Raw genomic sequence first — 26135 nt, forward strand, 5'->3', positions numbered from 1 at the left:
TACGGTCAAAGGCAGAGGATTCATCTTAAGACTCCCATACTGATCATTTTATCTGAGCAGGTCCTGGAGCTTTATATCACAGACTGTGAAGTAGGAAATCCTCCAAGCTAACATTCACATCTATAAAGTTACTGATAAAACATGTTGAGAAATGTTTAATCTGCATCTGGATCGTCATCCGAATCTAATCCACTCTGTGATAGACGGCAATACTGATGCTGATGGTGGCCATGAGTTTTATAAGATCTATAAATCTTGTCTGAGGATATTAAGAGATGAACTGTGCAACATTCTGTAAGTATTTCAGTATCATCCAAATATGTTATGTAGCAAATGATGTGAGAATTGGATGAAATTTGCAAGATGAGAGAAACAAAGACTAAGAAGATGTTCTATGTTGATCCTGATGAAACCTGTCCCTACATCTAAATACATGTCTGTTTTTGTTTCTGGTACCTCCCTGACTCACTTATTTCCTGCTGCAAACACTGATACATATCAGATAAAAGATCAGCTAAAGTAAATAACATGATGTGTATAATCTGACAACAAATAAGCAGATCCTCCTCTCTTCATTACTGTACAGTCAATTATTTATATCCCTGCTTGGATATGCAGCACTTTTTTCCTCAGTTCATTAAACGGCCACACCAAGATTTTACATAACAGAATAAAATTGGCACCGCTCCAACTGCACTGCATGTTTAGTCAAATGCAACATTTATTCATATTCAACAGGGCATTCCTGTTTTAAAATATGGAAGGAAGATTTGGAAGTAAATACCCTCAAGTACCTGATCAGACATCCACTGGAGGGAAGGAGAGACTAAAGTCAGGTTGAAATGGTTTAGTGAGAGAGAGAAATGCAAATGAGAAGACGCTGCATGAATTAACTTAATCAGAGCTCTCAGTTCATCGCTTCAACACGAGTCACGACGAAACAACAGCGACGCTACAGACTGTTATTTTACACATGACTTCACTTCCTGTTTCCCTCAGGACCCTCCTGCTGCTTTTTCCTGACATTTAATGTTTCACATCATCTCCAGTCCAGCACGTCTCGTATTAACTCGTGTACAGCGTCCCTCTTGTGGATTGACTACATGCTGTGTCTTCTCTCGCCCTTTTGCTTGCTTGCCAGACATGCACAACGCACGTCAGCAAAGCCTGGCATCAGCTCTTTCTTATTACCAGTAAATACCCAGAGGCAGGCGCCTTGTTTCATTAAACTTGTGACTAATAGCCAATAATATTGTGACAGAAACGGAATCTCCTGTTTCTTTTATGTGTTGACAAGTCTTAAACAGGGTCACTCACAGCAAAAATTGACTGTTGAAATGTCTGTTAGCAAAAGCCTTGAGCCATTCCTGACAGGAAAGGACTGGCTTTACTTGGCAGCTGGTAGCAGCAGAGAGTCAAACATGTTATTGGACTGGACCCCACGCTGTTTTTATGACGACTGAGAAGCAGAGCGATGTTTAACAGTTCGAGGGACGACCGCGACACTTATCGAACGTCTTTATTTAAGTCAATACTGTGAATACATACATGCACGCTGCCCAATGATTATCTTTGTGACCGCCTCTGTCGGCTTTAGATAATGCGTTTGTGCACACCCATGTACTGCTTATGTGTGATATCATATTCTTTTCTGGCAACAATAAGTTATTCTCCACGTCAGCCTCCTCACCCACTGATATAACAATGACTCAGTAGCAGTGCTGTGATAAAAGATCACTGCCTGGTTGGTTGAGTCAAGCCTAAACACAAATAAGGATTCTATGGAAATATCTAACAGGCAGAGATCTCTGGAGGTGTGTTTGTTTATGTGGAAGAGTCTCAGGTGGCGGTAACGCACCCTCTGGTGGCCATGTTGGAAAACCTCAGCTTCCATTCCATATTATATAACATAATGTATTCATACATGTACATATTATATGTGTTTCTGAATGTACACATTAATGCACTGGTTATTTTTTTGTGTTGTTTGATTGGAGAGCAGCTATTTGATCACTGATACATCTGTTGTTTAGCTTGTAAGCTAGATAGATAACCATCACTGTTGTGACTTTTGGTTTGACTAGCTTACACATTAGAGCTGCTGTTGATGTATTAATCACATGCTGTCATCATAGTGTCTGTCTGTCTTTAACAAAACAAGCTGAACTGTAGATGAAAGGAACATTGTTAGCATACAGAGTCAATAATAAGCACCATGCAATAAAATAACACATTTATTATAGGTGCACATTTTAAAGGTGCACTAATCAATATTTTTATATTTTTTAAAATGAACCAAATAGCTGAAGCTATTGCTCATAGTGACAAACCCCCACCAAATTATTGCTTTTTTTTTTTTAATACATCAAATCGATGCTAATGTTACTTTGTTTTTGCTAGCTGTGTGAATAGGCAACAGTTTGCTAATGTGTTAGCTTCATCGACTTTTTTTTAATCATGTTTACAGCTTGTCTGCTGCCCCCAAGTGGCAAAAAAACAGCCAATGCAGCTTTAAAACTTCATAGCGTGTTGTGTGAGAGCATGTTTTCTAGTCATTTTTGCTCTTCTAGCCACAAAGCTAATGGATCATGATGCTAATCTGACTATCAATCCAGCAGCATGGTCCAGAGTAGGGGTGGTGTTCATTCATTTTGCTGTATATTGCTTTTAAGGTTTAAATGTATAAAGTGTATCCTACGCATCATACATTTCAACCAGTTAGTGTAGTCTTCTCTTCTCTTTCACACTGAAGCTATGTCATATTTGCATGTTATGAAAAGCGAGGACAAGCACACACAGCATTACAAAGGTGGGACCAAACAATGAGAACATGTATACATAGCTCAACTTTGTCAAGCAGACATTATCTTGTGATTATGCAGGGTTGTAGTTGCAATTTCAAAAACCTCTTTCATCACCATCAGTATGAGGAATGTTTGTGAATGTGCTGCTGCTCCGACACAAGTAGGCTAGACCAGCTATGGCAGTGATGTAAAAACATACTGCAGACAGTGTTTCCTGACTTAGCTGACTGACTTCCTGCCCAAGTCAGCTCTAGTGCTTACTTATATGTTCACCTCTCCCTTTGCTTTGTCTACATTGGTTTATGAAGCTGCTTGCTCTCTCTGTATATGCTGCATAGATAAGACTGATGACACTTTGTCTCATCTTTTCCCAGATTGAGGAGCTGTATGAAGCATACTGCATGCAGAGGAGACTCAGGGACGGAGCCAACAAGATGGTGAAGGCGTACACTGCCTCTCCAGGCAGTAAGGAGGCCAGAGAGAGTCTAGCAGAGGCCAACAAAGGATACAAAGAGTACACAGAGGTAAGGAGAAGAGGGCAGAGCGACAGAAAGTGAGTTTAGATGGAATGGGAGAAAATGGTGTAAGGAAATCAACCTGATGCACAAGAGAGTAATAAGGGGATACATAAGAGAAGAAAATAGGACTGGAAGGTTACTAAGAATCATATAAAAACAACTGATCACTAGTTCATACATTTTATGTAGATAAGAATAAATGTTCCTCTCTGATCCTCTCTGTAGAACATGTGTGTGCTGGAGAACGAGATGGAGAACCAGCTGGGAGAGTTCCACATTAAGATGAGAGGTAAGAACTAAAAGTCTTCTAGAATTTGATAATGCCTCATTTTAAACAATCACATACTAACAGTGTAGGCACACATGGCACTACTCAGTGTGACGGGGAGGTTTACATAATCTGTAGGATTGTTTAAATATAACACATTTTTATGAACTCGTCCCATGATACTAATGAAATCTTCTTCAAATTTAGCATGCAGCATCTTTGGAATCACACGATTCAAAGTGTCATCCTGTTTGTTTCGGTGCATTTCATGTTCACAGGGTAAAATGTACATTAACCTGAGAACACACACAGTGAAGCCAATAATTACAAAATGTGTTTTTAGAGAATGTCAGAAATACAGGTATAGTATGAGGTCCAGGCATCCTATAAGAACCATATTATTTTTTCCTGGAATATTATCATTAGCCTATAATTATTATTATTATCATTATTATTATTATTGTTGTTGTTATTATTAGTAGTAGTGGTAGTGATGGTAGTAGTAGTATGCAGTCTATCATTAGGTGGTATTGCACCATGTCTCAATTACACTGTTCACATGTCACCAAATATAGGATGAATTTAGACCCTCTAGTGTTGCCACATCAAACTAGGAGAAAACCAGTGATTGGTGCTACAGTTTAAAATGTCTGAAAGTTTAATGATGATGTCCAGTCCAAATGACACAACATTTCATATTCACATCCAGTATGTATATACGGACCTATGAGCCCTAACTAGACCCTAGCATGCCTGCTTGTGGGTCTAGTTACTTTTCAAAATTGTATATGATAATATTATTTCATTGTTGTTTTTCATATTATACAATGTACTGTGTCCTTCTATCAGAAGCTGATTGGTCATATCTGTTCCCATCTGTGTCTTTCAGGTCTGGCTGGATTTGCTAGATTGTGTGCTGGTGATCAGTATGAGGTTAGTCTCTGTCTCTTTCTCTCTCTCTCTCTCAAACTATACATCCACACATTAGTCTGCTAACAAGAAGTGAGACTGACGAGGTGTGTGTGCGTTTTTTAGATTTTTATGAGGTATGGTCGGCAGCGTTGGAAGCTTCGAGGCAGAATAGAGATCAATTCCAAGCAGATGTGGGACAGTGAGGACATGGTGTTTCTGCCTCTTATCAACGAGTTCCTCTCTGTAAAGGTCAGTCCCTTCCTCTGTCTTTTTTTAGAATGACTTGTTTATGACTTTTGTTATTCATTTAGTCATTTAGTGTGATATATCACCTCACTGTCTCTGGATCTGTTGTATGATCAAACTATATTTCTGTGGTCTCCTAGGTGACGGAGCTGAAGAGCTTAGCCAATCACGTGGTGGTGGGAAGTGTTTCCTGTGAGACCAAGGACCTATTTGCTGCTCTACCCCAGACCGTTGCTGTGGATATTAATGATCTCGGGACCATTAAGCTAAGCCTCGAGGTCACCTGGAAGTGAGCTTCATAAATAATGTGTGATTCATTAACAGAACATTATTAAATATTAGATTAGTAATATTTATTTAATCTATCTTTTGTCTCTGCCTTCCTCTCCCTCCACTCTTCTTCGTCAGTCCGTTTGATAAAGACGACCAAGGGTCAGTGGCGAGCACTGTCAACAAAGCTCCAACTGTCAGTAAGAGATTCTCAACAATCTTCAACCAGAGTCCTCCTGACACGCCGTCTTTACGTGAACAAGCCTTCTATGTGAGTCCTTCAGTGTTCTAGCTGTCTTTTTCTTCACTCCTGTTCTCAGAGTGACATTTAACAAGCTTTTCTAAACTGACACTTAGATATTTGGATCGAAGGTGCTGATGAGGGATGTCGCTTTTTTCAAAAAGTCAAGTTTGAGTCGAGGTATTTTGTGAAACTGAACTTGTACACGACCCTCGAAGCCCAGTTGGAGCAGAATGACACATTTGCATTGCCTCCGCTGCCCCACCGTCACCTCTCACATTTATTTTCATTGTTAAGTTACTGTCACGTTCATCATACAGTGTCCACGCACTACATTTCAGATGGTTTGCTTTCATGATTATCTCTTTAGCACTAGTTTCATCCTTTTTTCATTACTGAAAAAAACAATATTCCAGTTTGCTGATTTGAACAGATCCTTACAGATTGAGTGGTCCATTTTTTTTTCTCACACAAACAGTCGTACGAATTAGTTGCATGCATCAATCGAACTCTGCCCTAGTCAGGCTGAGCATATATACCATCTTATGACTGGAAATGAATGAACATCAATAGAACACCAGCAAACTGAAAACTGAGTTTAATCTACTTTGACTCTCTATTGAATAACAACATAAACTGTAAAAGATACAAAGCACCTTCTGTTATTTAGATCTATTTTAGAGTAAATTCTCAGGGGACTAAAGGTCTCATGGTTCAGAACCACTGCTGTAGGAGAAGTGCTTTAATGAAGCAAAAAAACACCGGTCCCTAACTGCTCCGTTCCACTTTGTCCCACCTGGCTGCTATCGTAACACGCAGTCTCTGCCTCGGAGTCTGACCAGGCGGCAGCACTGGCCGCTGCTGGACATCTTCAGAGACACACTTAGCCAGAGCTGTTCCTGTAGCGACAAGTCTCCGAGACATCCCACTTCTGTAAGTCATGACGAAGTAGAACCCCCGCAGAACATAGGAACATAGAACTCACTGGTATTCTGACTGGTGTAGAACATTAGAAAACCTAGAACTGTAGTCTCCGTTGTTTTGCTCATGGTTCCAGTGAGCCATGAGGTATGTATGCAAGGTTTCCAAACACATCTTCAGCTGTTTTCACTCATCATTTCCTCCATTTGAGAGGAGGAAGTGGAAATCTTCTGCTGTATTGTTTGGTCAAACTGAAAATCTGCAGACATACGACTCTCCACCAGCCCATAGGGTGATTGAGGAGATCCTTCTAGAACCTAGACAGTACCACCTTGATGTAAGTTGATGATGGATAATTATGGGGAACCTAGGACCCATAATTCAATATGACTACCACATAATGTATTATGGTGATGTAGAATCTTAGAAACTAGAGTATAGAGGATATATCACTGACTGTATATACATATTGACAACAAATCTCCATTTCCTGCTATGCAAAAGTGAAGCTTCACATTTGGGGAGAAACTGTTGTAACAACCATATTTATATAAAGTCAATGGAATGTACAGAAACATCCACTGTCCTCAGTTGTGACTGAGAAAAACCTGAAGAAAGTTCAATTGGATAAGCACAGTTTATTATCATTTGTAATATAAGTAATAATAACATTCATTCAGTGGCAGCCAGAGTCAGACTTGAAAAAGAACACATAGGTTAGTTTTTACCCAGATTGTCCTTCAGAATGTACACACCAACTTCCCTGTTTCAACTTGGATGTGTTCACAGTGCATATTTTATGAAACTAAACTTTGAATAATCATTTGTGTCTAACATGATTTTCCACAAAGTTCAATTTACTGGTTATAAAATTCTTGAAATGACATCTACTCATTCTCACACATTGAAAAATCCCAAAATCTTGAATACAAAATGAGTTGCCGCTCATGGGAACATGCCTTAAAGTTTAGGGTGAACACAGGGAAGTTTTCCTTTTTCAGCAGATGAATGAGAAAAACAAACTCTGCTCATATGTCATTCTGCACAGAGAAGAGAACAACATATAACTGTTTTTTTGACTGGAGGGAGACTTTGAGTAAACTCATGTAAAGGAAAATTCAGATATTTTCTAACGTGGGTCTCATAATTGCAGCCATCCTGACTACGGGTCATGTTAACTTTATACTTGTCTGCTAAAGTCTAGAAATAAAAGCTTAGCTAGCCTTTGAACCAATCGTCCTCCACTCATTTCAGCACATTTGTGAAGTCAGCAGTTATAAAGTTCACTGCCGAATGACATTCTATGAGAACTGGCATTCACATTCAGCTTGGAGTGTGCCTACTTATCCATTTAAGTGGAGTGAACACTGTTGATATATCACTTTCCTGCTGGCTGTTTCTGGTGCTGTGTGCTCAGTGCGGTCACTGAAGCAGAGTAGAAGAGAACAAAGCAGAGTTGAACACCGCTTGTTCTGTTGACTGAAGATAATTAAGCAGAGTGAACTGTGTATTTGAACTTGCAAGATGGTTTAATCTTAAGTACCCCTTAATCCTGAAAAAGTGTCACTGTAATCCAGTTAAGCTTAAACAACAGATTTGTATGAGTGAGTGCTGCTGACAGCTTGTGACATCTGACTGATCAGCAAAGTGGAGGAATGCAGAGTCTTATACAGTGGAGATAATTAAGAGGGCACAGTGTCTGAACTGTGAACTGTGAACCAGCCGGCTTAGTTAAGTGACTCAAATTCAAAGAAGCTTTACTGGTATGATTGTTAGTTATAGAATAATTCAATTTTAGAAGATATATCCACACTTTCTCCAAAGATGTAGGAAGGTTTCCTCTCATGTGTGTGCTGGAAGATTTCTGGACACATGATGATGATTTTGTGACAAAAACTCTCATTTCTGAACATTTAGTGAGGAGGTGAAGCTTTTTTTTCTAACATACAGGCTGACTATATAGGTGTCTTTTATGGTTAAACAGTTGAGCTTGTTATTTCATTCAAATAGGTCAGGTTGTTTCCTTTTAATGTTGTTAAGTCATGCCATCTGTCTGTTGCTTGGATCCAGAATGGAAATGAGGCTTTCAGTTTTTTTATAACAGAAAATGTAATAGTAGTAGTAGTAGTAGTAGTAGTAGTAGTAGATATATTGTTATTATATTGAAGAACAGACAATAATATGATGAATTTTAGATAGGACTCCCTGAGGTATAAAAACATTTAGGACTATTAAAAAGAATTTAGACATGAAAAAAAACGTTAGTAATCTATAAGGACAAAAAAGCACAATATGAAAAGGTGCAAACAGCAGCATTACTAGTTGTAACAGTAGTAAAAGTGTTTAGATGACAGGTGAAACCATCTCTCCCATATAGTCCACAATGTGCTGGATTATCAATGATCACGAGTCCTACACATTAAAGTCCTGTTTGTCTTTCAGAACATGCTCCGCCGTCATGAAGAGTTAGAGAATGGAACAGCATGGTCCAACTCCTCTGAATCTTCAGATGATTCCTCCAGTCCTCAGCTGTCTGCAGGAGCGCTGCGCAACTCCACACATCCCAAGGTAACACACAACACACACTAGAGATGTTATTTCTGATCTGCAGTCTGGTGCTGATGACTTTCTTCTTTTCTGGCTGGTCTGACTTCATTACACTTTGTAATGTTTGTGTCTATAATGTCATTTTCATTATTAACAATGAAATTGAGAAATGAAATGTCATTAAGCTTCAGTCATCTCCTGTTTATACATGTGCAAACAGTCCTGCCTCATAATTAGGGGACTTTTGGTTTGGCCTCTCAGTCTGCAACAAGTCCTCTATCCTTCCCTAGAATAAACCCACTGGGACCCAAATTTGACTCCTAAACCAGAGTTTGTTATACAGGAATTAGCTTTCATTAATTATAAACTCTACTATAACACACAAGGCTTTAGAACTTAAATGTTTGTGTATCCTTCATATTTATTTTCATGTTTACCGATGTTAATATTTCTGATTTTTAGACTGGTCAGGTTAAATGTGTTCATTCTGTTTTAATACAGCACTGGCAATTTTTTTACATCAATAATAAACTGGCTTTTCTATTTATTGCTCTCCTCCGCTCCACCTTGTGCTTTTCCCCTCTACTCGACCCCTGACGTGACTTGATAACCTGTTTGGAAGAAGAACTGTCCTTTCTCTTTGGAAACAGTCTAAACTCAACCTTAGGCAGATGATAACAAGCATCAAAGAGAATGTGGGGAAATCTGTCTGTTTCCTGGAGAGGGAGAACAAGCATAAAATCAAGATAAACATACTTCCTAGATTGTTGCACCCTGTATAAATGTTGCCAAAATCTCTTCTGAATAGTTTTTTTTTTAGCCAGTTCAGATAAAATGTGGAAACAATTAATTTGGCAGTCTGATTGAAAATATGTTGATATAACTGGAAGATCAAATATAATATTGTAGTATAAAAAAAGCATTGGTATAAATAATAAAATGAATGATGGCTGAATTCCATTTAGCTACTTCAGTATCAGGGTCCTGGTCACTGTCACACTGTCCAAGCTTACTGAGACACATGAATAGAACAGAGCCATTGTTAGTGTTATTGGTAACACCTGTGCTTTTGATGTCATGACACAATATGTATATGAATGGTTGAATTCAGATGAGTCTAGAATCTACAATCTAGTAAATGGTTTATTGACATTGAAGGAATCCCTCTGAAGGAGAAGTAATGCAGTCTTTTGGGAGCTTGTAGATAGATATTCACTACAATGATGCTTTCTAAACACATCTGTGGTTCAAAATTTTGTATAGACACTTTTTATGAGAAGATTCTTAGACCGGGTCAAAATTGACATGGAACATACTGTGAGGCTAAAATATGAACAGTATGCGAGGGTTAAGAATATGACATTTTGTTCCACACAAGCTCCAAATATGTATTTTGTAGCAGAAATTCACATAAAGCCCATATCAGCTCGAACTTGTTTGAGCCTTTGGGGATTCATATAGGAAATAATGTATTATGTGTGGAACAGATTGACTACTCTTAGAATTTAGATGTACATGAGGGGGCTGTAATGTGTACATTGGCATGCAGTCAAAAACTCAGGGTTTTTTCCCCCATTTTTTTCTTGACGGCTAAAATAGACTCTTCCGTTGACTCTGTGTGTCTGTGTCTCTTTTGCTCTCCAGGCAGTGGTGACACCAGAGGTCCAGCCGGCAGGAAGTTCCTACCCGCAGCCTGACATCTCATTTTGCCCCAGAGACTCCGCTTCCTCAACTCCAAACTCCACCCACAAATCCAGCGACACTCCCAACACGTCCAAACACCAAGCAGACAGCAGCAGGTACTGTTGTTGATACTCTCCATTCTTATAAAATAACATTCTGACTAATTTCCCGGAAGCCCAGAGTTTGCTTGCTTGGAATATGTTGTGCCCTATTAATAATTAGATTGACTGATAAATGAACTGATTTACAGGGAAGAGGAGAAGGGTGAAGTCACTGGGACAACAAAACCTGAAAGTGAGGAGGAGGATGCAGGGACTCAGTCTCCCATAGAAACAGTGGAAGTAGGGGTGAGCAACAGCCACACCCCACGCTGCTACTCTCGCTCTCTGAGCCACATTAGTGAAAGCAGCGCCGACGGTGTCGTGCTGACGGACAGGTCAACCGGCGAATCAGGGGAGGTGATGTCTGTGGCGTCTGGGATCTCCATCAACGACATTGAAATGGAGATGCCGAGCAGAACTCCCGAACCGCCCGACTCTGTTGCCACGGACACCGACATGTCACCAAAGAAGATGGGCGATACCGAGGAAAACACAACAGCTGTAGATGTCACAGACAGTGATGGACAACACCCAATAGGAGAGGAACAGGATACACTCATTACTGTCCTCGCCTCCACCACTGCCAGGACTGACAGAGTGGACTCTAACACTTCATCAGAAGTAAACACACAGCCAGAGCTGGAGTGCAGCACAGTGGAAGAGAGCGGAGATGTGACATTTGTGGCCCATCGGGTGTCAGTGGACGAGGAGGGTGCAGGAGCAGACTGTCTGTCCAGAGAGGGTAATAAGCTGGTGGACAGTGGGCTGGAGGACGCCCTGGGAAATGTAGTCTCCTCTCTGGATGATTACAGAGGACAGTTCCCTGAGCTACAACTACTAGAGCAAGAACTGAAGCTGCTGCAGGTTACACTGAAGGTGAGAGAAAATTCAGCAAGGTTAATTACTGTAAAAAGGAACCCTTCAAAATATTATGTTAATAAACATAACAGTGGCCTCTGTGTTGATAGGTTTTGTTGCGATATTGATACAAGTAGCAATACTATATTGCAAGAGAACATTGTTAAAAAAAAGGGAATTAAACCTAACCTCTGAAACAAGCAATTCATTACTTTTTAATGTACTTAAAATATGAAACAAAAATTAAGACAAAAACAAAGTGTCTGATATAAGGAAATGTGTTTAACCCTTTTTTGTTTATCTAAAATTAATAAAAAAATATGTTCATTTTTCTATCCACTCAAACACAAATCATCCTTGACTCACAGTCTACATATTGTGTAACATGCTGGCTTGTGTGGCTTTTAAAAATGGGGGAAACAAAGTAAAACAAAAGTACAAATGTGCACATAAAAATAATATATCAAATAATTGTAAGCAACAAAAACAACTTGCAAACCATACTTTTGTGCATATATATAAGAAATAAGAATTGGGGAAAGGCCTTACAGTGGAGTTACAGGCGTACATGATGGTATCATCAGCATAAAAGTGCATTCATGTATTGAATGAACAACAGAGGGCCAAATATTTGATCCTTATGGGCCACCTTTAATACATATGTGGGTCTTGCCTCGAGAACAACACATTATTTTAGACTCTGCTTTCTTACATGGGTTTTAAAATGTATTTTCAGTCCATATATTAACATAAAAACTCTTATGGCAATATATAAACACTTGGACAACAACATATCTTCTTTAGTGTGTAAAAGAAGAACATAACAACATTAAATGTATTTCAGGGTCACCCTGATTCTTCAGCCCTGTATCCATAATGACCTTATTATATAATAAGCATACTGTGGGGTTCATTTCAACCTCTATACAAAGAGCTACATATTAACATGGTTCACCAGAGCAGTGAGACAGTATGAATAAGTACAAAACATTTTCAGGTAGATAAACTCACTTCATATACAACCAGACAAAAAGAAGTTCAAATATGAATGGGGTACAAATCTAATAGCTTATCGTCCATAACTCTGAAGTTTATATTAGTGTGTACTATACCTATTATCACCACAATAATATCATAATATCCATAAATTCCATAATACCTTTTCCTCAGTTAATAAGCAACAGTAAAGGTCATTTAGTTTGTCAACCAGAGATAACTGACAAGTTAATGTTTACATGGTCTGTAGTGTTCTGCTCAGTCACATCTCATTAAAAAACACATTTTCAATATACCATTATATACCATTTATTTGGTTTTTAAATCCTCAAGTCTCAATTTCAGCATCAGCCTCAAACATGCAGTATTGGTGAGACTCTAATTACTACATTTATTCAACTCATAGAATAATCAGTAATAGTAATCAATAATCAGTCCACCTACATGACTCCTGCTTCTTTCTTAAGTTATGACACGTTGGCCTTCTAATTTACACACATACATTCATATCTGCATATCAACAAATAAAGAAAAGAAGATCAATATAATCCATATACACACATAGATACTCATGCATATATTTACCAGATCATAACCTGATATTCAGGTGGAACCAGGTTTGTGGTGTGTGTGTGTGTCTGTGTGTGTGTGTGAGTTTGTGCATGTTCACTGTGTTGTATTCACTCCTCATTATATCCACAAAGTTATGCACATATATTTGTTCTGCTGAGTGCTTCTAAAGACATACCTGACTGCTGGCCCATGATCTGACTATGGATCTGCTTGTGTGTGTGTGTGTGCGTGTGCGCAGGGCGGTAGGCACAGCCGCTCTCCCAGCGTGGTCAGCCTCACAGTAGAAACAGCTCTGGGCAGCTTTGACTTCCTCAACACGTCTGACATGGAGGAGGAAGAGGATGAGAGGGGTGAGAGGAGGAACAGAAATGGCAGGTCAGTGCTGAGAAATGGACTGAAACACACCCAATACCTCAGGAGAAAACACTTCACATTGCTCTTAAGATGTATTATTCATCCAAAAATCATACAGGAAACCGCTATCTCCTGTTGGTAAGGAGCATAGACTGTATAAGGAGTCACATTTTGCTGCCATCTAGTGGAGCTGTGTCGCACCATCACTGTAGCAGATGTGCTCTGAAGGTTAAACTATCAGCTGTGAGATCATGTGAGCAGGCTGGAAAAACCTCATGCTTTCATTACTTGCATAACAACCTTGAAATATGACTATCATGAGTATTTATTTAGTCACTCTCTGTTTTCTTTCACTTGTTTACTGTTTACAGCATCAGTTCAGTATCAGCTGGTATAAAGTTTTAAGTGGTTAACATTTTATAACGACATCAGCTAAGTTACAGTGTTCATTGTGGCTGATAACTGATCCATTTAATCAGATCATCAATACAGACATTGATTGGATCATTTATGTCATTTGATCCAGTGGTCATTGCATTAACCATGTTCAAACTTCAAAACAGCCTAGTTGCATGAGTAAAGGAAATAATCAGTGCACTGTATTATTAATATAAATATTGCTATTTAGCAATATTTCCCTTAATAGGGATCTGAACCTGACCTTCACCCTGTTATTAGCAGCACTAATGTTTTATTTGTTACTTACAGTAAACACTTAAGAACCCCTGACACAATCAGTGCTAACAGACGCCTCCAACAAAGACTGTGCTCTAGTTGTAAATCGTGTGTGTGTTTGTGTGTGTGTGTGTGTGTGTGTGTGTGTGTGTAGGTCTCTGCAGGACAGAGGCTGGGACAGCCCCTCCTCCTCCCCCACCTGCCCTCTCACTTCAGGATGCACCACTTTAGACTGCTCTCTGGTGGTCCATCTGAAGAACTGCAGTACACAACTGCTGGTAAGAGATCACAACATTCTGTAAAGAACAGGTTTACAATTGTTTAAGTGTGTCTAAAACCAACAGTCAGGTGTCCATATAAACAGTTAAACAGGTTTAAATGCTCATTTGGTCACCTGACAGTTGTTTTAAGACAGACTTGAAAAATTGCACATAGATAGCAACTTTTAACCCTAACAAAGTGCTTTTTTTGCTTCTCATTCACCCATTCATACACACACACACACACACACACACACACACACACACACACACACACACACACACACACACACACACACACACACAGACACACACACACACACACACACATAGATAGCAACTTTTAACCCTAACAAAGTGCTTTTTTTGCTTCTCATTCACCCATTCATACACACACGCCCACACATATACAGACACATAGACACACACACAGACACACACACACACTGATGGCAAGGCACTGACCCCAACTTTCAACATGGGGTTCCATGTGTTGCTCAAGGACACATTGAACCATCACAACTGCAGTTCATGCATTCAATATTTTAATAAAAGCGCACAATTATTATCAGCAAAATACACTCATTTGTATGAATAAATGAATATAAATGTGATAATATAGTAGTAGATCAGTTAATGATATTTCTACTGAAATATACTCAAATATTGTTTCATTTAAAAAAATAATAAACACAGTAAAACTGTGTCATACCCATGTTATTAGACATGGCTCATGAAGGACATGATTAGTGTTTAGTTTTGTCCACATATTAAACTAATGTTGTGTAATATAAAGTAATGCACTACATTATGTCCTGTAGCGCTTGGGTATGTTTGGTCCTCTGCGGTGTGGAGAGATGTACGCTCTGGACAGACTGCTGAGAGAGGCTCACGTACTGGAAATCGCCCGACGCGTCACCAAGGAGAACCCACGACGTACCAGACAGTCTGTTGAAGGTAAACTGTCTGTTACATGAAGGCATTACTGTACTTCCTCACCTCGCTTACAAGTGGGCAATGTTGAGCCTCTTATGACTGTTTACCTCCACACACATCATCATCATCTGTGTTGTTAGGTCAGGAGGAAGAGGATGTAGGTGAAATGAATAAATTAGACCTCAAACACCCGTTTTGGAAAACATAAAGAACGTTGCTATCCAAACACACACCTCCCACTCCTCACCTCCTTCTCAAATGTTACCACAAACTAAAGGTCAAGTGTAGCTTTATAAGCTTTGCGCCTTAGCCACTCACCCCAAACCACATTCAATGGATACAGTCATGTAACTGCCCCCATGCTCAAGATGAGTCATTAAAAAAGTTTTACAGAAAAAGAAAACAGGGGGATTTTGATTTTTTTTTTTTTTTTTTTTTTTTTTTTACATGTTTATAAGTGTCTAACCCTCTTTTTTTAGATACTGTACTTTTTTGCACAGTGAGTATTTATTAGTTATTATTATTACATATATTTTTTTGTTTTATTAGCACAATTTTCGGGGTATTTTAGATTTTCCCAGTGGATAGTTACAGATGTGTTTTATGCTATGTGGCTGTCTTGACTGTAGATGTAGCTGCCGTAAGTCATTACCTGAGAAGGATCAATAAAGTATCTATCTATTAAAGATAAATGAATAATTAACATAGGAACATAGAAAATGTATGTCTCATTTCACTGTCTTTAAATGGAAAAAAGCTGCTCTGTGGTGAGTGACACAAATATATTAAATATATTATAATTATAAATTAAGAACAATAAATAATAACTACACGAGCAAAAAAAAACAACAGTAGTAAAAAGAAAAGAAAATAATAATCTAAAAAATATAGTAATATAATTGTAACATTATGTAAAAGAGTAGTATTGGTGTTGAGTGATAATATAACTGAGTTTGATATTGCATTGAAGTGAAAAAATATATATACATATTGCACAGTTTGCAGATCACAGACATCTCATTGTTCTCATCATAAGAAACCTATCAGAGAAAGAAATAGGCCTTTACAAAACTTGTTTAGAGAGAGAGAGAGAGAGAGAGAGAGAGAGAGATTGCAAATCACAAAATTTCACAAAATATATTAAAAGTGTAAATCTGATGTTTGTGCAACAACTACAGAAAGTGGCCTTACTCTCTAAATGTCATATCTTCTCTCCATCACAGTGATACCACAGCTGGGCTTGTGCACAGGTGCTGCATCACTATGGCAACAGTGTGTGGGGCAGGGCAGCGTGTACAGCGTCTCAGCTGACAGCTTCCTGGTCACCCTGTCTACACTCTACTCCAACATACTGTCAGACAGAGCCAGCAGCATGGCTGACACAGGTACAGCAGCATCTGTCACATGCGTGCATGTTAGTGTAAGTGTGTAGCTGAATGTGTATGTCGCAATAACACCTGTGTGTCTGTGTGTGTGTCTGTGTGTGTGTGTGTGTGTGTGTGTGTGTGTGTGTGTGCGCAGTATTCTTGTGTCTGGCAGAGCGAGTGCTGGATCAGCGGTTACCACGGCGAGGCGGCAACAGAGACAAAGTGATGGTGACGCTGTTCCAGCTGTGGAGTTACCTGGAGGCCAACGGCATCACCGACATGGAAACACACATCACTGAGCTGGCAGAAGAGGGTATCTCAAACACACACACACACACACACACCAGAATGAGTGCTGTAAAAGGTTGGAGCAGTAGTAATGACCAGTGATAACCTCCTCATTACAGTGTGGCTGGTGCAGAGCCTGGCGTCATGTGACCAGGACGTGATCGTCCACGCTCTGCGGCGACCTCCAGAGTGCAGCCTGAGGAGAGAGGGACTTCACGCTGTGGCCAAATTACTCAAAGACCCACGAGGCAAAGTGTCAGCCTCAGCCAGCTCTGTGCTGAGGACTCTGGCTGCTCAGCCCAGACACAGAGAGCAGGTGAGACACTGCACAGAGATGAGACATTCATACTGTAGTTTCACCATAATATTGCAAAGAATAACACATATTCTTAATGTGATCTGTGTACAGTTTTTAGAGGGAGGTATGCCTTTGTAGTCTATTTGCAACATACATCTGGAGTTAAACTGCTCCAAAGCAGGTTACCATGTTGATTTACCACTAGTTCTGTCCTCAGGCTTTGGTCAGCTGTCTGGAGCTGCTGGAAGATGAGAATGTGGAGACCAGAGTCTGTGGATGTAAAGCCTTAGCTTGTCTCAAGGTACAAACAATGCTGCAAGGTTACATCATAGAACTGTATGTCTTTACGTACGGGACACGTTATCAGTGGTGGAAAAAGTTTCATCTTTAACAATGTGTTGTATTTTAAAAGCTTGTTATATTATCCATTGTGTCAAATCTGCATCTGAAAAGTAACTAAAGCTGTCAAATAAATGTAGTGGAGTAGAAAGTACAATATTTCCCTCTGAGATGTAGAAAGTAGCATCACATAGAAATATGTATCTTGAAACTGTTCTTAATTAAAATACTTGAATAGTGACTTTCCACCGCTGCTAATGATCAATATTATTTGATATATTTATTTGTCTTCCAGGCCAAAGAAAGCATCGACCAGTTAGTGTATCTTTGTCGGACGGACAAGGAGGAAGTCAGAGATGCGGCCAAACAAGCTCTGCTAGTGCTCGGTAATTATACCCATCATTATTGTAATAGTGACAGCTAGGCAGTGCATTTCCTGCTGAAACTGTGACTCTGATTGCAAAGAAGCACAAAGCAGGAAAGATGGTTCCTGAGTCACTGCAGCTGGATGTTGTTATGTTACTGGATTGCAATGAGGTGTACTTTACAGTGAGATATATGAATGCAGATACAAGCATGGTTTGAATAACTGGGTTAATCTGGACTCATTAAACACGTGATCACTCATGATGTAATGTTACTCAGGCCTGTCTCACTTACATGCCAGCTGTAAAGCATATGAGTAGAATGTTCTCATAGCCAGAGGTGTATAGAGTAACCTAAAGCTTTAGAAGTCTACGAGCTGTGGTGGAAGTATAGTAACAAACACTGGTTGGACTTTGATACTAAAAAGACTGTAATGTAATTTACAGTGATGTCTAAAAATGACTATTTGTTATTCTTTCTTTCATTCATTTTTTTTCTTTCATTCATTCATTCATACGTTTTTGACAGAAGACAATAATTAAACCAGAAATAAGTCATATCATCATCAGTTTTGCGTTCACCCATTTTGAGTTTTCCCAACACTAGAGAGAATTGAATGAATTCATTCATTCATCCATTCTTTCATTCATTTTTTTTGCATCTGCTTTTTTTCTGTTCTTCCATTTTATTGTGTGACACAGGTGAGGAGGGGAAGATGGCCCACAGACACGTGGAGATGTCTCAGGACGGCATACCGAGACTCTTCGCTCCTGGAAGCATGGCTAGCACAGCTTTCTAATGCCACACACACACACACACACACACACACACACGGGTGGCACAGCTTTCATACAACGTAATGAGAAAACCCAGTACGCTGTTCATCCACCCCGTTCCCATCACTAAAACATACAGAGACAATATATAGCACATGATATCTAGTATACACTGTCAAAGAGTTCACATCATCACATCATCAACTACATCTGCACTCATCACTGGGCAAACATTTAGTCAGTAAGCTACACAAAACCAATCTAATATATCAACCTGTGCTAACTACTCAGAGAAAATCAGTTGGACTGTAAAGATGCTGGGGAGAATGTACAACGTGAGGAGGCTTGAACGGAAAGACGGATAAAAGAAGGGATGGAAGGCTGGAATGGGGGAGTTAAGAGAACGGGGGGGGGGGGGGGAGAGCATGTCTGTGAGTCATATTCAGGTAATAGAGTTCCCACTTATTCCTCGCCATGGCAGACATGTCCCTCCACTGCTCAGACACACACACATATGATTTTGAAGTAAGCTAGAAAAAAAGTCTACAGAGCTTTTTAAAGTCACCCTGTCAGATAACTCATGTAGTCATAGTCGACTAAGTGCCAAAAAACTTTCTTTTTTTTTTAGTTTCTTGTATTTTTGATATCAGTTACTTTGACTTAAACTGTGGGCAAACATACAGGAGAGGGAATATAACATTCTGCTGTATAATACTACCACTAACCCTGCCATTACATTCAACTCCATTTCCTACTCAATACTGCTGTCTCTAGTTTAGACTCAAGTTTGTTTTTGAACAGCCCAGCTTGTTCTATGAAGTGACAACTGAACATTAACAACTGGCTGTTTTTCACATAGCACTGCCTATACTGTGGCCATTAATCTATTCACTGTCTGCAGTACTCACACCAGGGCTGTGGTCAAGACAGAGAGTCCAGTCCAAGTCAAGTCAAGTCAAAGTCTGAGCGGGTTTTAGATTCCAAATCAAAACCAAGAACAGAGAAACAAAACAGTCTGCCCTAAATGTTTCATTATTTATTTAATAAACATCTTCCATAATTAGTTACATTTATCCTTTGGGAATAATGTTTTTGTCCAATTTAAGGTGCAAATGAGATTTAATCCAGGACTGATTAACATTCTATTAAAATATCTATTTATATTGGAATGGTAATATTCACTCAGTTAACTATTAACTACCCAACATCCTAACACACATTTGTGTATCAAACATTGCAAAAACAAAAATTGGAAAATGTATATTACTTATTGACAGTGCCAAACAATGATGCAATATTAAAGAGTTCTTATGGAGGACTGATAGCAGTACAGTCAGATATGTGGCAAAAAAGGCACAAAAAAAGAAAGCTAGACTGCAATAGGTTGGACTGTTGACTGAGGCCAAGACAAGTACTAATGAAAACACACGTGACTGAGATAATTGAAAAGTGAGAGTGCTACAGCCCGACCTGGTATACTATGTAATGCACCCCAGAATGGAAACGATGAAGCTTCAGAGGAAGTCGTCATGCCCACATTTGACCGGTGCACAGAAACTGTGATTGACTCACATAAATGGGAAAAGCATTGGTTTGTTCTCAAAAATATAGAAATTCTGGAGTCATTCATAGGAATTTCTTTTTCACTGCTGGAACAACTAAGAGATTATTGAGATAGAGAACTCATTCAGATCCATAGAGACAGAAACACTGGTTTTGAGGATTGGTTTGCTTTGGAGTTATTGGTTGCTGTAGTCACAATGTCACAATTCACATCACCTGTGCTGGTTGTGAGGTTATTTGCTTATAGCACTGCTGCACAGGCAAAGCCTCAGTATGCTTCAAAAGAACTAGTTTGTATGATGTGTCATCCCAACACATCTAATAGAAAAAGAGTCTTAATGGTTCTGACAGCTTTCTGACATATAGTTGGATTGTTACATAAATGGTCAGACAGCAGTGAGGTTTCAGATGCTGTTAGACACACAAGTACTTCACTAGAAGCATACTGAGGCCTAGAGGTGGGGGAACCACATCCACAGCTCTTGTTTCATTCAAAGAAAAACAAATCATTCAAAGCAATTATGAAACGCATCCTGAAGATCTTCATTTTTGAGTGCAAACCAGTACTCGTCCCGACCGAGCTGAACTTCCTTCATCACAGAAGGAGCATCAAAGTCTTGATGTAGGAGTGTCGAAGTGTCCTGTAGGTCATAGGACTGTGTGGGAGGAGAGCCAAAATAATTCTAGAGATTTTTTACTAGGTTGTATAGGTTGATATGATGGGAAAAGATATGTCGTACTGTATATTCTTACATTCTTCCTGGACCTATGACTATAGAGCTAGAGTCCTTTTAGCCAATGGTATAAAAAAAAAAAAGCCACTTGTACATGGTGAGCAGGCGGTGCTGCAGCGTGTTGCTCAGGATGATACACTGTGGCTGATGCAGGGAGGGAACCTGTGACATTGTAGATACTACAGCTCAAACAGCCAGCAGCATGTCTGACCTGGCAACAAAAAAAAAAAAAAGAAGATCCATCTGCTTCCTGTCCCGTACCTGCAACACTGCTGGCTCGTTAACTGTGAAACGTCTTTCAATTCAAAAGATATCAAATAAGACAAAAAGAACACGTAAGCTTTTCATTCTCTGTCTCGCAGGCCATTCTGTTAAATGTTTAAAAAAAAAAAAAAAAAAAACTGGCAACGGATTAAAAAAAGAAAAAAGTATAACTCACACTGTAGTTTTGTATAAAGGTTTGAGACTGTAGAAAACTTAAGTTGCTTCTGCACAGAGAATGGTTTAAGCAATTCAGTGCCATTACTCTTTACATATCGTATTGTTTATGATGATACATATAATATGACTATATGCCACTGGAACTAAATGTTATTTGATTGTAAATTGTTTTTATTTTAGCAGAGTCTTAATTTGTAAATGTATACTTTGTTTTTCTGAGATGCTTTTTTTTCTTTCTATTTTTTCTTTTTTTTTTTTTTTTAATGTATAATGACACAGTTTATCTTCAGTCATTCAACCAATCAGTTTTATTGAGCTGATTCATTGACTGACTGATTAGGACAGTACTTTCTTTGGCACTCAATTGTGCCACTCACATCTCTGCTGTAATGGGTGGTGGATTTTTGTCTGAAGTTAGTGAATATTTAGAATGATCTCACAGACAGCTGTGAGGACTAAATCACTGAGCAGAGCAAACAAGCACACGCACCTCTGGGATCAGCTCACTAATAATTGATTTTCATTTGTATTGGAATGCTTATATGTTTGAATATGTTTGAATAGGAATGATTCAAATAGGAATGGATCTAATTTAAAGGGTCATACCACTGTTTTTGCATGTTTTATGCGATTTACTGTACATGACATACTAAAGTCTTTACATTTCTGCTGACCGTTTTCCAAAATATGAAGGCACATTGCATTCACTAAAGAAAAATAGTGAATGCCTTAGTGTGCCAGTGTTTCCCCCTGGTTGATTACTGTGGGTGGGGGGCCGCAGCAGGGGGGAGTAACAGAACAAGTGTGGTTATTATCAGCTATAGTAACATTAACTTCACTTCACCTAGTCACCCCTCCAAGACATGCAATTATGACCTCTCTTTATCATAAATATGAGTTAGTATCTCATAATTACAAAATGTGTATCTTATAATTATGAAAAACAGCCACAATTATATCTTATATCTATGATTTACTAACTCATAATTACAAGATCTGTAAATATAGTTTTTTATAATTATGAAATAAGATCTCAAAATGTGGGATATTTTCTCTTGTATTAAATTATGAGATATTAAGTCATATTTAAGGGGGAATGTCTCCATTTTCTAAACTAAAAAACACCACTGACTTGAAACCAGCTTAAAATACAGACACTGTAATTCATCCCACTAAACGTCTAAATGTCTACGATGATCATGTATTTACATTTAAAAGCAGACTGTTCTTCACTGTTATGGATTACCATAATCAAGAAGGTTTAAACTCTTTACACGTTTATTTCATACATATACATTAAAAAAATGTAACACTGTAAGCTTGGAAAACGGCCAGCACTCATGTCCAGAATGTGTGTTTTCAAGACGGGAGAAGGGAATATGTAAAAACACTGGTATTATTCTGTAATAGCAATGGCCATATTTTTGCAGGTTAAACAAAAGTGTACATGAAGTATTGTAGCATTATGCATCACTTTCTTCATAGTCCACCATGTTTTTCACACTGAGTTTGGCCAGTCAGTGACAATGCCTAAATGTTCAGCCCCATGATAAGTATGTTCCTGTTTATTGTAATGTTGATTCATTAGATTCACAGTGACACTGGTAACAGGTCTGTTGACAGTGTTTAGATGCATCCCAATCTCATACTGCATACTACTGTACAATGAGGTAAACACTGTGTGTTAATGGTTGGTGGTGCTCTTTTCTGGCAGTATGAAGCAACATTTGTAATAACAGGAAATGATATGTAATTCTTAGCCACATGGCTCTAGTGAGGGCAGTTGGTCTACCACAAATAGACCGACAAATACACAGTTTTCGTTGCAGACATTCTGACTTTTAAAAGTAGAAAAGGGCACAGGCATAAATAATAACACTAACAATGATGACTTCATTCCATTAAATATCCCAGTATGTCAGTTTGTGAACATGTTTAATACCAGAGCCATGCAACTGGCTCACCCATTAGTGTTATTCATTCTACCTGTGCTGTTCCTGCTTTGACGAGTCAAAATGTCTAAAAAGTCTTAATGTTAATGAAATGTAGTGTTGACCCCCTCAGGATGAATTGTGTTAGCTTTGGCTATCCTCTGACTATTCATGTAGCAACTTTTCATCATCAGATCAACATTTTAATGTGTATAAAACGTTGGTTTCCCGTCAGCATCAGCTTTACTGTATTAGTTGCTACGCTAACACGCTAAACCAAGTTGGTGAGCTAGTAAAAGTTGCCTGCTAACACACCAACATGCTAAAGGAAAATTGTAGCACTTATCAAGCCTGGGGGTTATTTTTTTTTAATGTTATCTATTCTGACTATGCGTCATGCTAATTTAAGACCCTCTGCAAAACAGCATAGATGAATGTATAAATTGTGCAGAACAGCTAATTTGATTAGCCAACAAGTTGCCCATAGAAGTTTAAGCAGTTCACTTCAATAGCTAATTGAAGGGGCTCATTTTGTCTCATAGTCAAAACGCCCACGTTGAAAAATAGGCCGACATCAACTTTCTTTATTTTAACATTATCATTGGGAGCATGTTAGCACCGTAGCACAAAGTACTGCTGTGTGTAAGCTATGTACAGCCTCACAGCGCTGCTAGCATAGCTGCACACTTGTTTTTTTCCATTGTGTCTGAACCGTTGCACCACCATCAACCACACTGCTAAATGAAACCTCACTCGCTCTTTTTTTTTGCAAAGTAAACATGTTACATTTTATTAGTGTACAGTATGAAATGGGGACGCAGCTACTGTCTCCAATCAGGAGGGTCCAAGTTCCTAATGTACAATGTGCCAACCCTGTTTATTCCCAGAGACTGACGGTTATTTCTAATGGAACAAATGTTGCTGGCAAAAACTAAATTGTACTGAGAATCTACGAAGTTCAAGACTGTTATGAGGAACAAATCTCTATACTTGTAAAGATGTAACTATCTATGAATGAGAGATTAGGGCCGTTTCTTAAAATAGACTTTTGAGTTCTATGAAGTAAAAAATAAAGTCAGAATTCTGAGATTAAAGAATTCTGACTTTATTTTTCTCTATGAATTTTGAGTTTATTCTCAGATTTCAATATCCAGATTTTAATCTCTGAATTTTTAAATGTTTTCCACATAGCCCTAATCCTCTGCCATAGCTCATAAAAGTAACTACCCCTTTTTTATTTAAAGCAATAAGAAATGACTGCTGTACTGTTGTTTCCCTGAAAAGAACTGACATCCAGATATGACTTTCAGCTGTTACAACAGAGGTCAGGGCTGATTCCTAGTTGTAGATTGTGTACAATTTTCCTGTTTATTTCTACTTTACAGCATACTAAAAGTGACTGTGTCACTGGAATCATAGGACCAATATCAGGTGCGGAGGGGGAGGGGGAGGGGGGGGGGGGGGGGACTTACTGTATGTATATGTGATCGCTACCACTGTATTCATTGTATTTACCACTATGTTTAGTTTCTATAGGACAGCAGCAGTCTGCAGCTTTACCTCTGCATCCATAAAGCATCTCAGTGTTTAAGTGCCTCGAGGTTTGATAGTGACAGAGATGCAATAAGACATAGATGAGATACTTTATTTAAGAATGAAGAGAGTGTGAGACAGTGGGAAACACTGCAGCACAGTATATATATTTTTTTTTCCACAAGCTTGATAAACTGTGCGGCATTTGAAACAAAATGTTCTTTTTTTTTTTTTTTTTTTCTAAAATATATTTCCAGGCATTCTGGTGTCAAATATATACAAACTATTAAAAATGTGTTTAAAGATTGTCTCACATGCAAGTTGTGTTTGTTATGTTTACCCTTACCTGCTCACACACATACAAATAACATATTCTGTCATCATTAAACAGATGTGTAATTTGTTGGATCTGTAGTTTCACAATAAGCGGTGTCATATTTTAAGGGAGTACATGTGAAGCAGAACACTTAATTCAAGCACCCAAAAGATCAGTTCACCCATAACATGAAAAGATACATTTGATCATTTCCCTCTAATGATATCTGGCCACACAGATAGTCTTGATTGTATTTGTCCAGATGTTGAGATACCTGTTTCTGGGATCTCTGGGACCCCTCTACAATGAATGTGAGTGGATTTAGTTTATACTACTGGCAGCACTGAAACTTGACACTAAACAAACATTATGGCAAAATGTGCTAAACTTAAAAGATATTTAGACTGGCTTGTTGGTGTAATACCTTAATAAGCTAAATATTGATTTTTGCATGTCTGAGAATATGTAGTCATATCAAAGTTGCAAGTCAAATTGTAATCTAAAGGAGAATCATAATCATAGTTTCTGCTGGATCTGAGGTCGGCCAAATTAAACGTGACAATATCCACCACTTTCTGTAGTTGTTTCCTAAAGAGACAAAGACTATATAAATGCATGTTCTACTTTATTACCACAGTTCAATACTATGGTATATCCTTTTTGTGAAGTAAAGAAATGCACTTATTACACTAACATTACAGATCAATATAGATACTTTGTTTAACTCATATTCATTTATAATATAATGTGGCTTTTTTTTTTTAAAAGTTATTTCAGGGATCAAACCATAGACTGTATGGATCAAACTCAGAGAGCACAGGCTTTAAAATATGCTGCATTCAAGGTACATATGAAAATACTGCTCACTTCAGATTAGGTGTTCAGATAAATCACTTTAATGAATACATTTATTCATAATTAATTAACACATCAGTGATTGTACATTCAAACCCATTTAAAATAAAAAAGGTAGTGAATATTGATTTATTTGGGCAGTTCCTCCTGGTCAATGAGATGCAC

General features: G+C 38.5%; 1 protein-coding gene across 2 annotated transcripts in view; it reads left to right on the forward strand.

Annotated features, from left to right (window-relative positions):
• ripor1 (RHO family interacting cell polarization regulator 1) overlaps positions 1 to 25106 on the forward strand; it is a 69158-nt gene extending 44052 nt beyond the window's left edge. For both annotated transcript variants that reach the window (XM_062420289.1, XM_062420288.1), the window contains exons 7-24: positions 3179 to 3328; positions 3548 to 3611; positions 4480 to 4523; positions 4626 to 4751; positions 4889 to 5037; positions 5157 to 5289; positions 8623 to 8748; positions 10372 to 10526; positions 10661 to 11387; positions 13177 to 13313; positions 14122 to 14245; positions 15049 to 15184; positions 16387 to 16548; positions 16685 to 16843; positions 16938 to 17134; positions 17334 to 17417; positions 17751 to 17841; positions 18523 to 25106. In XM_062420289.1, the coding sequence (XP_062276273.1) occupies positions 3179 to 3328; positions 3548 to 3611; positions 4480 to 4523; positions 4626 to 4751; positions 4889 to 5037; positions 5157 to 5289; positions 8623 to 8748; positions 10372 to 10526; positions 10661 to 11387; positions 13177 to 13313; positions 14122 to 14245; positions 15049 to 15184; positions 16387 to 16548; positions 16685 to 16843; positions 16938 to 17134; positions 17334 to 17417; positions 17751 to 17841; positions 18523 to 18620 (2862 nt within the window). In that variant the 3' untranslated portion in view covers positions 18621 to 25106. The remainder of the gene's footprint in view (positions 1 to 3178; positions 3329 to 3547; positions 3612 to 4479; positions 4524 to 4625; positions 4752 to 4888; positions 5038 to 5156; positions 5290 to 8622; positions 8749 to 10371; positions 10527 to 10660; positions 11388 to 13176; positions 13314 to 14121; positions 14246 to 15048; positions 15185 to 16386; positions 16549 to 16684; positions 16844 to 16937; positions 17135 to 17333; positions 17418 to 17750; positions 17842 to 18522) is intronic.
• Positions 25107 to 26135: the final 1029 nt, after the last annotated feature.

Source organism: Scomber scombrus, chromosome 6 (assembly GCF_963691925.1).
Source record: "Scomber scombrus chromosome 6, fScoSco1.1, whole genome shotgun sequence".
Taxonomy (NCBI): domain Eukaryota; kingdom Metazoa; phylum Chordata; class Actinopteri; order Scombriformes; family Scombridae; genus Scomber; species Scomber scombrus.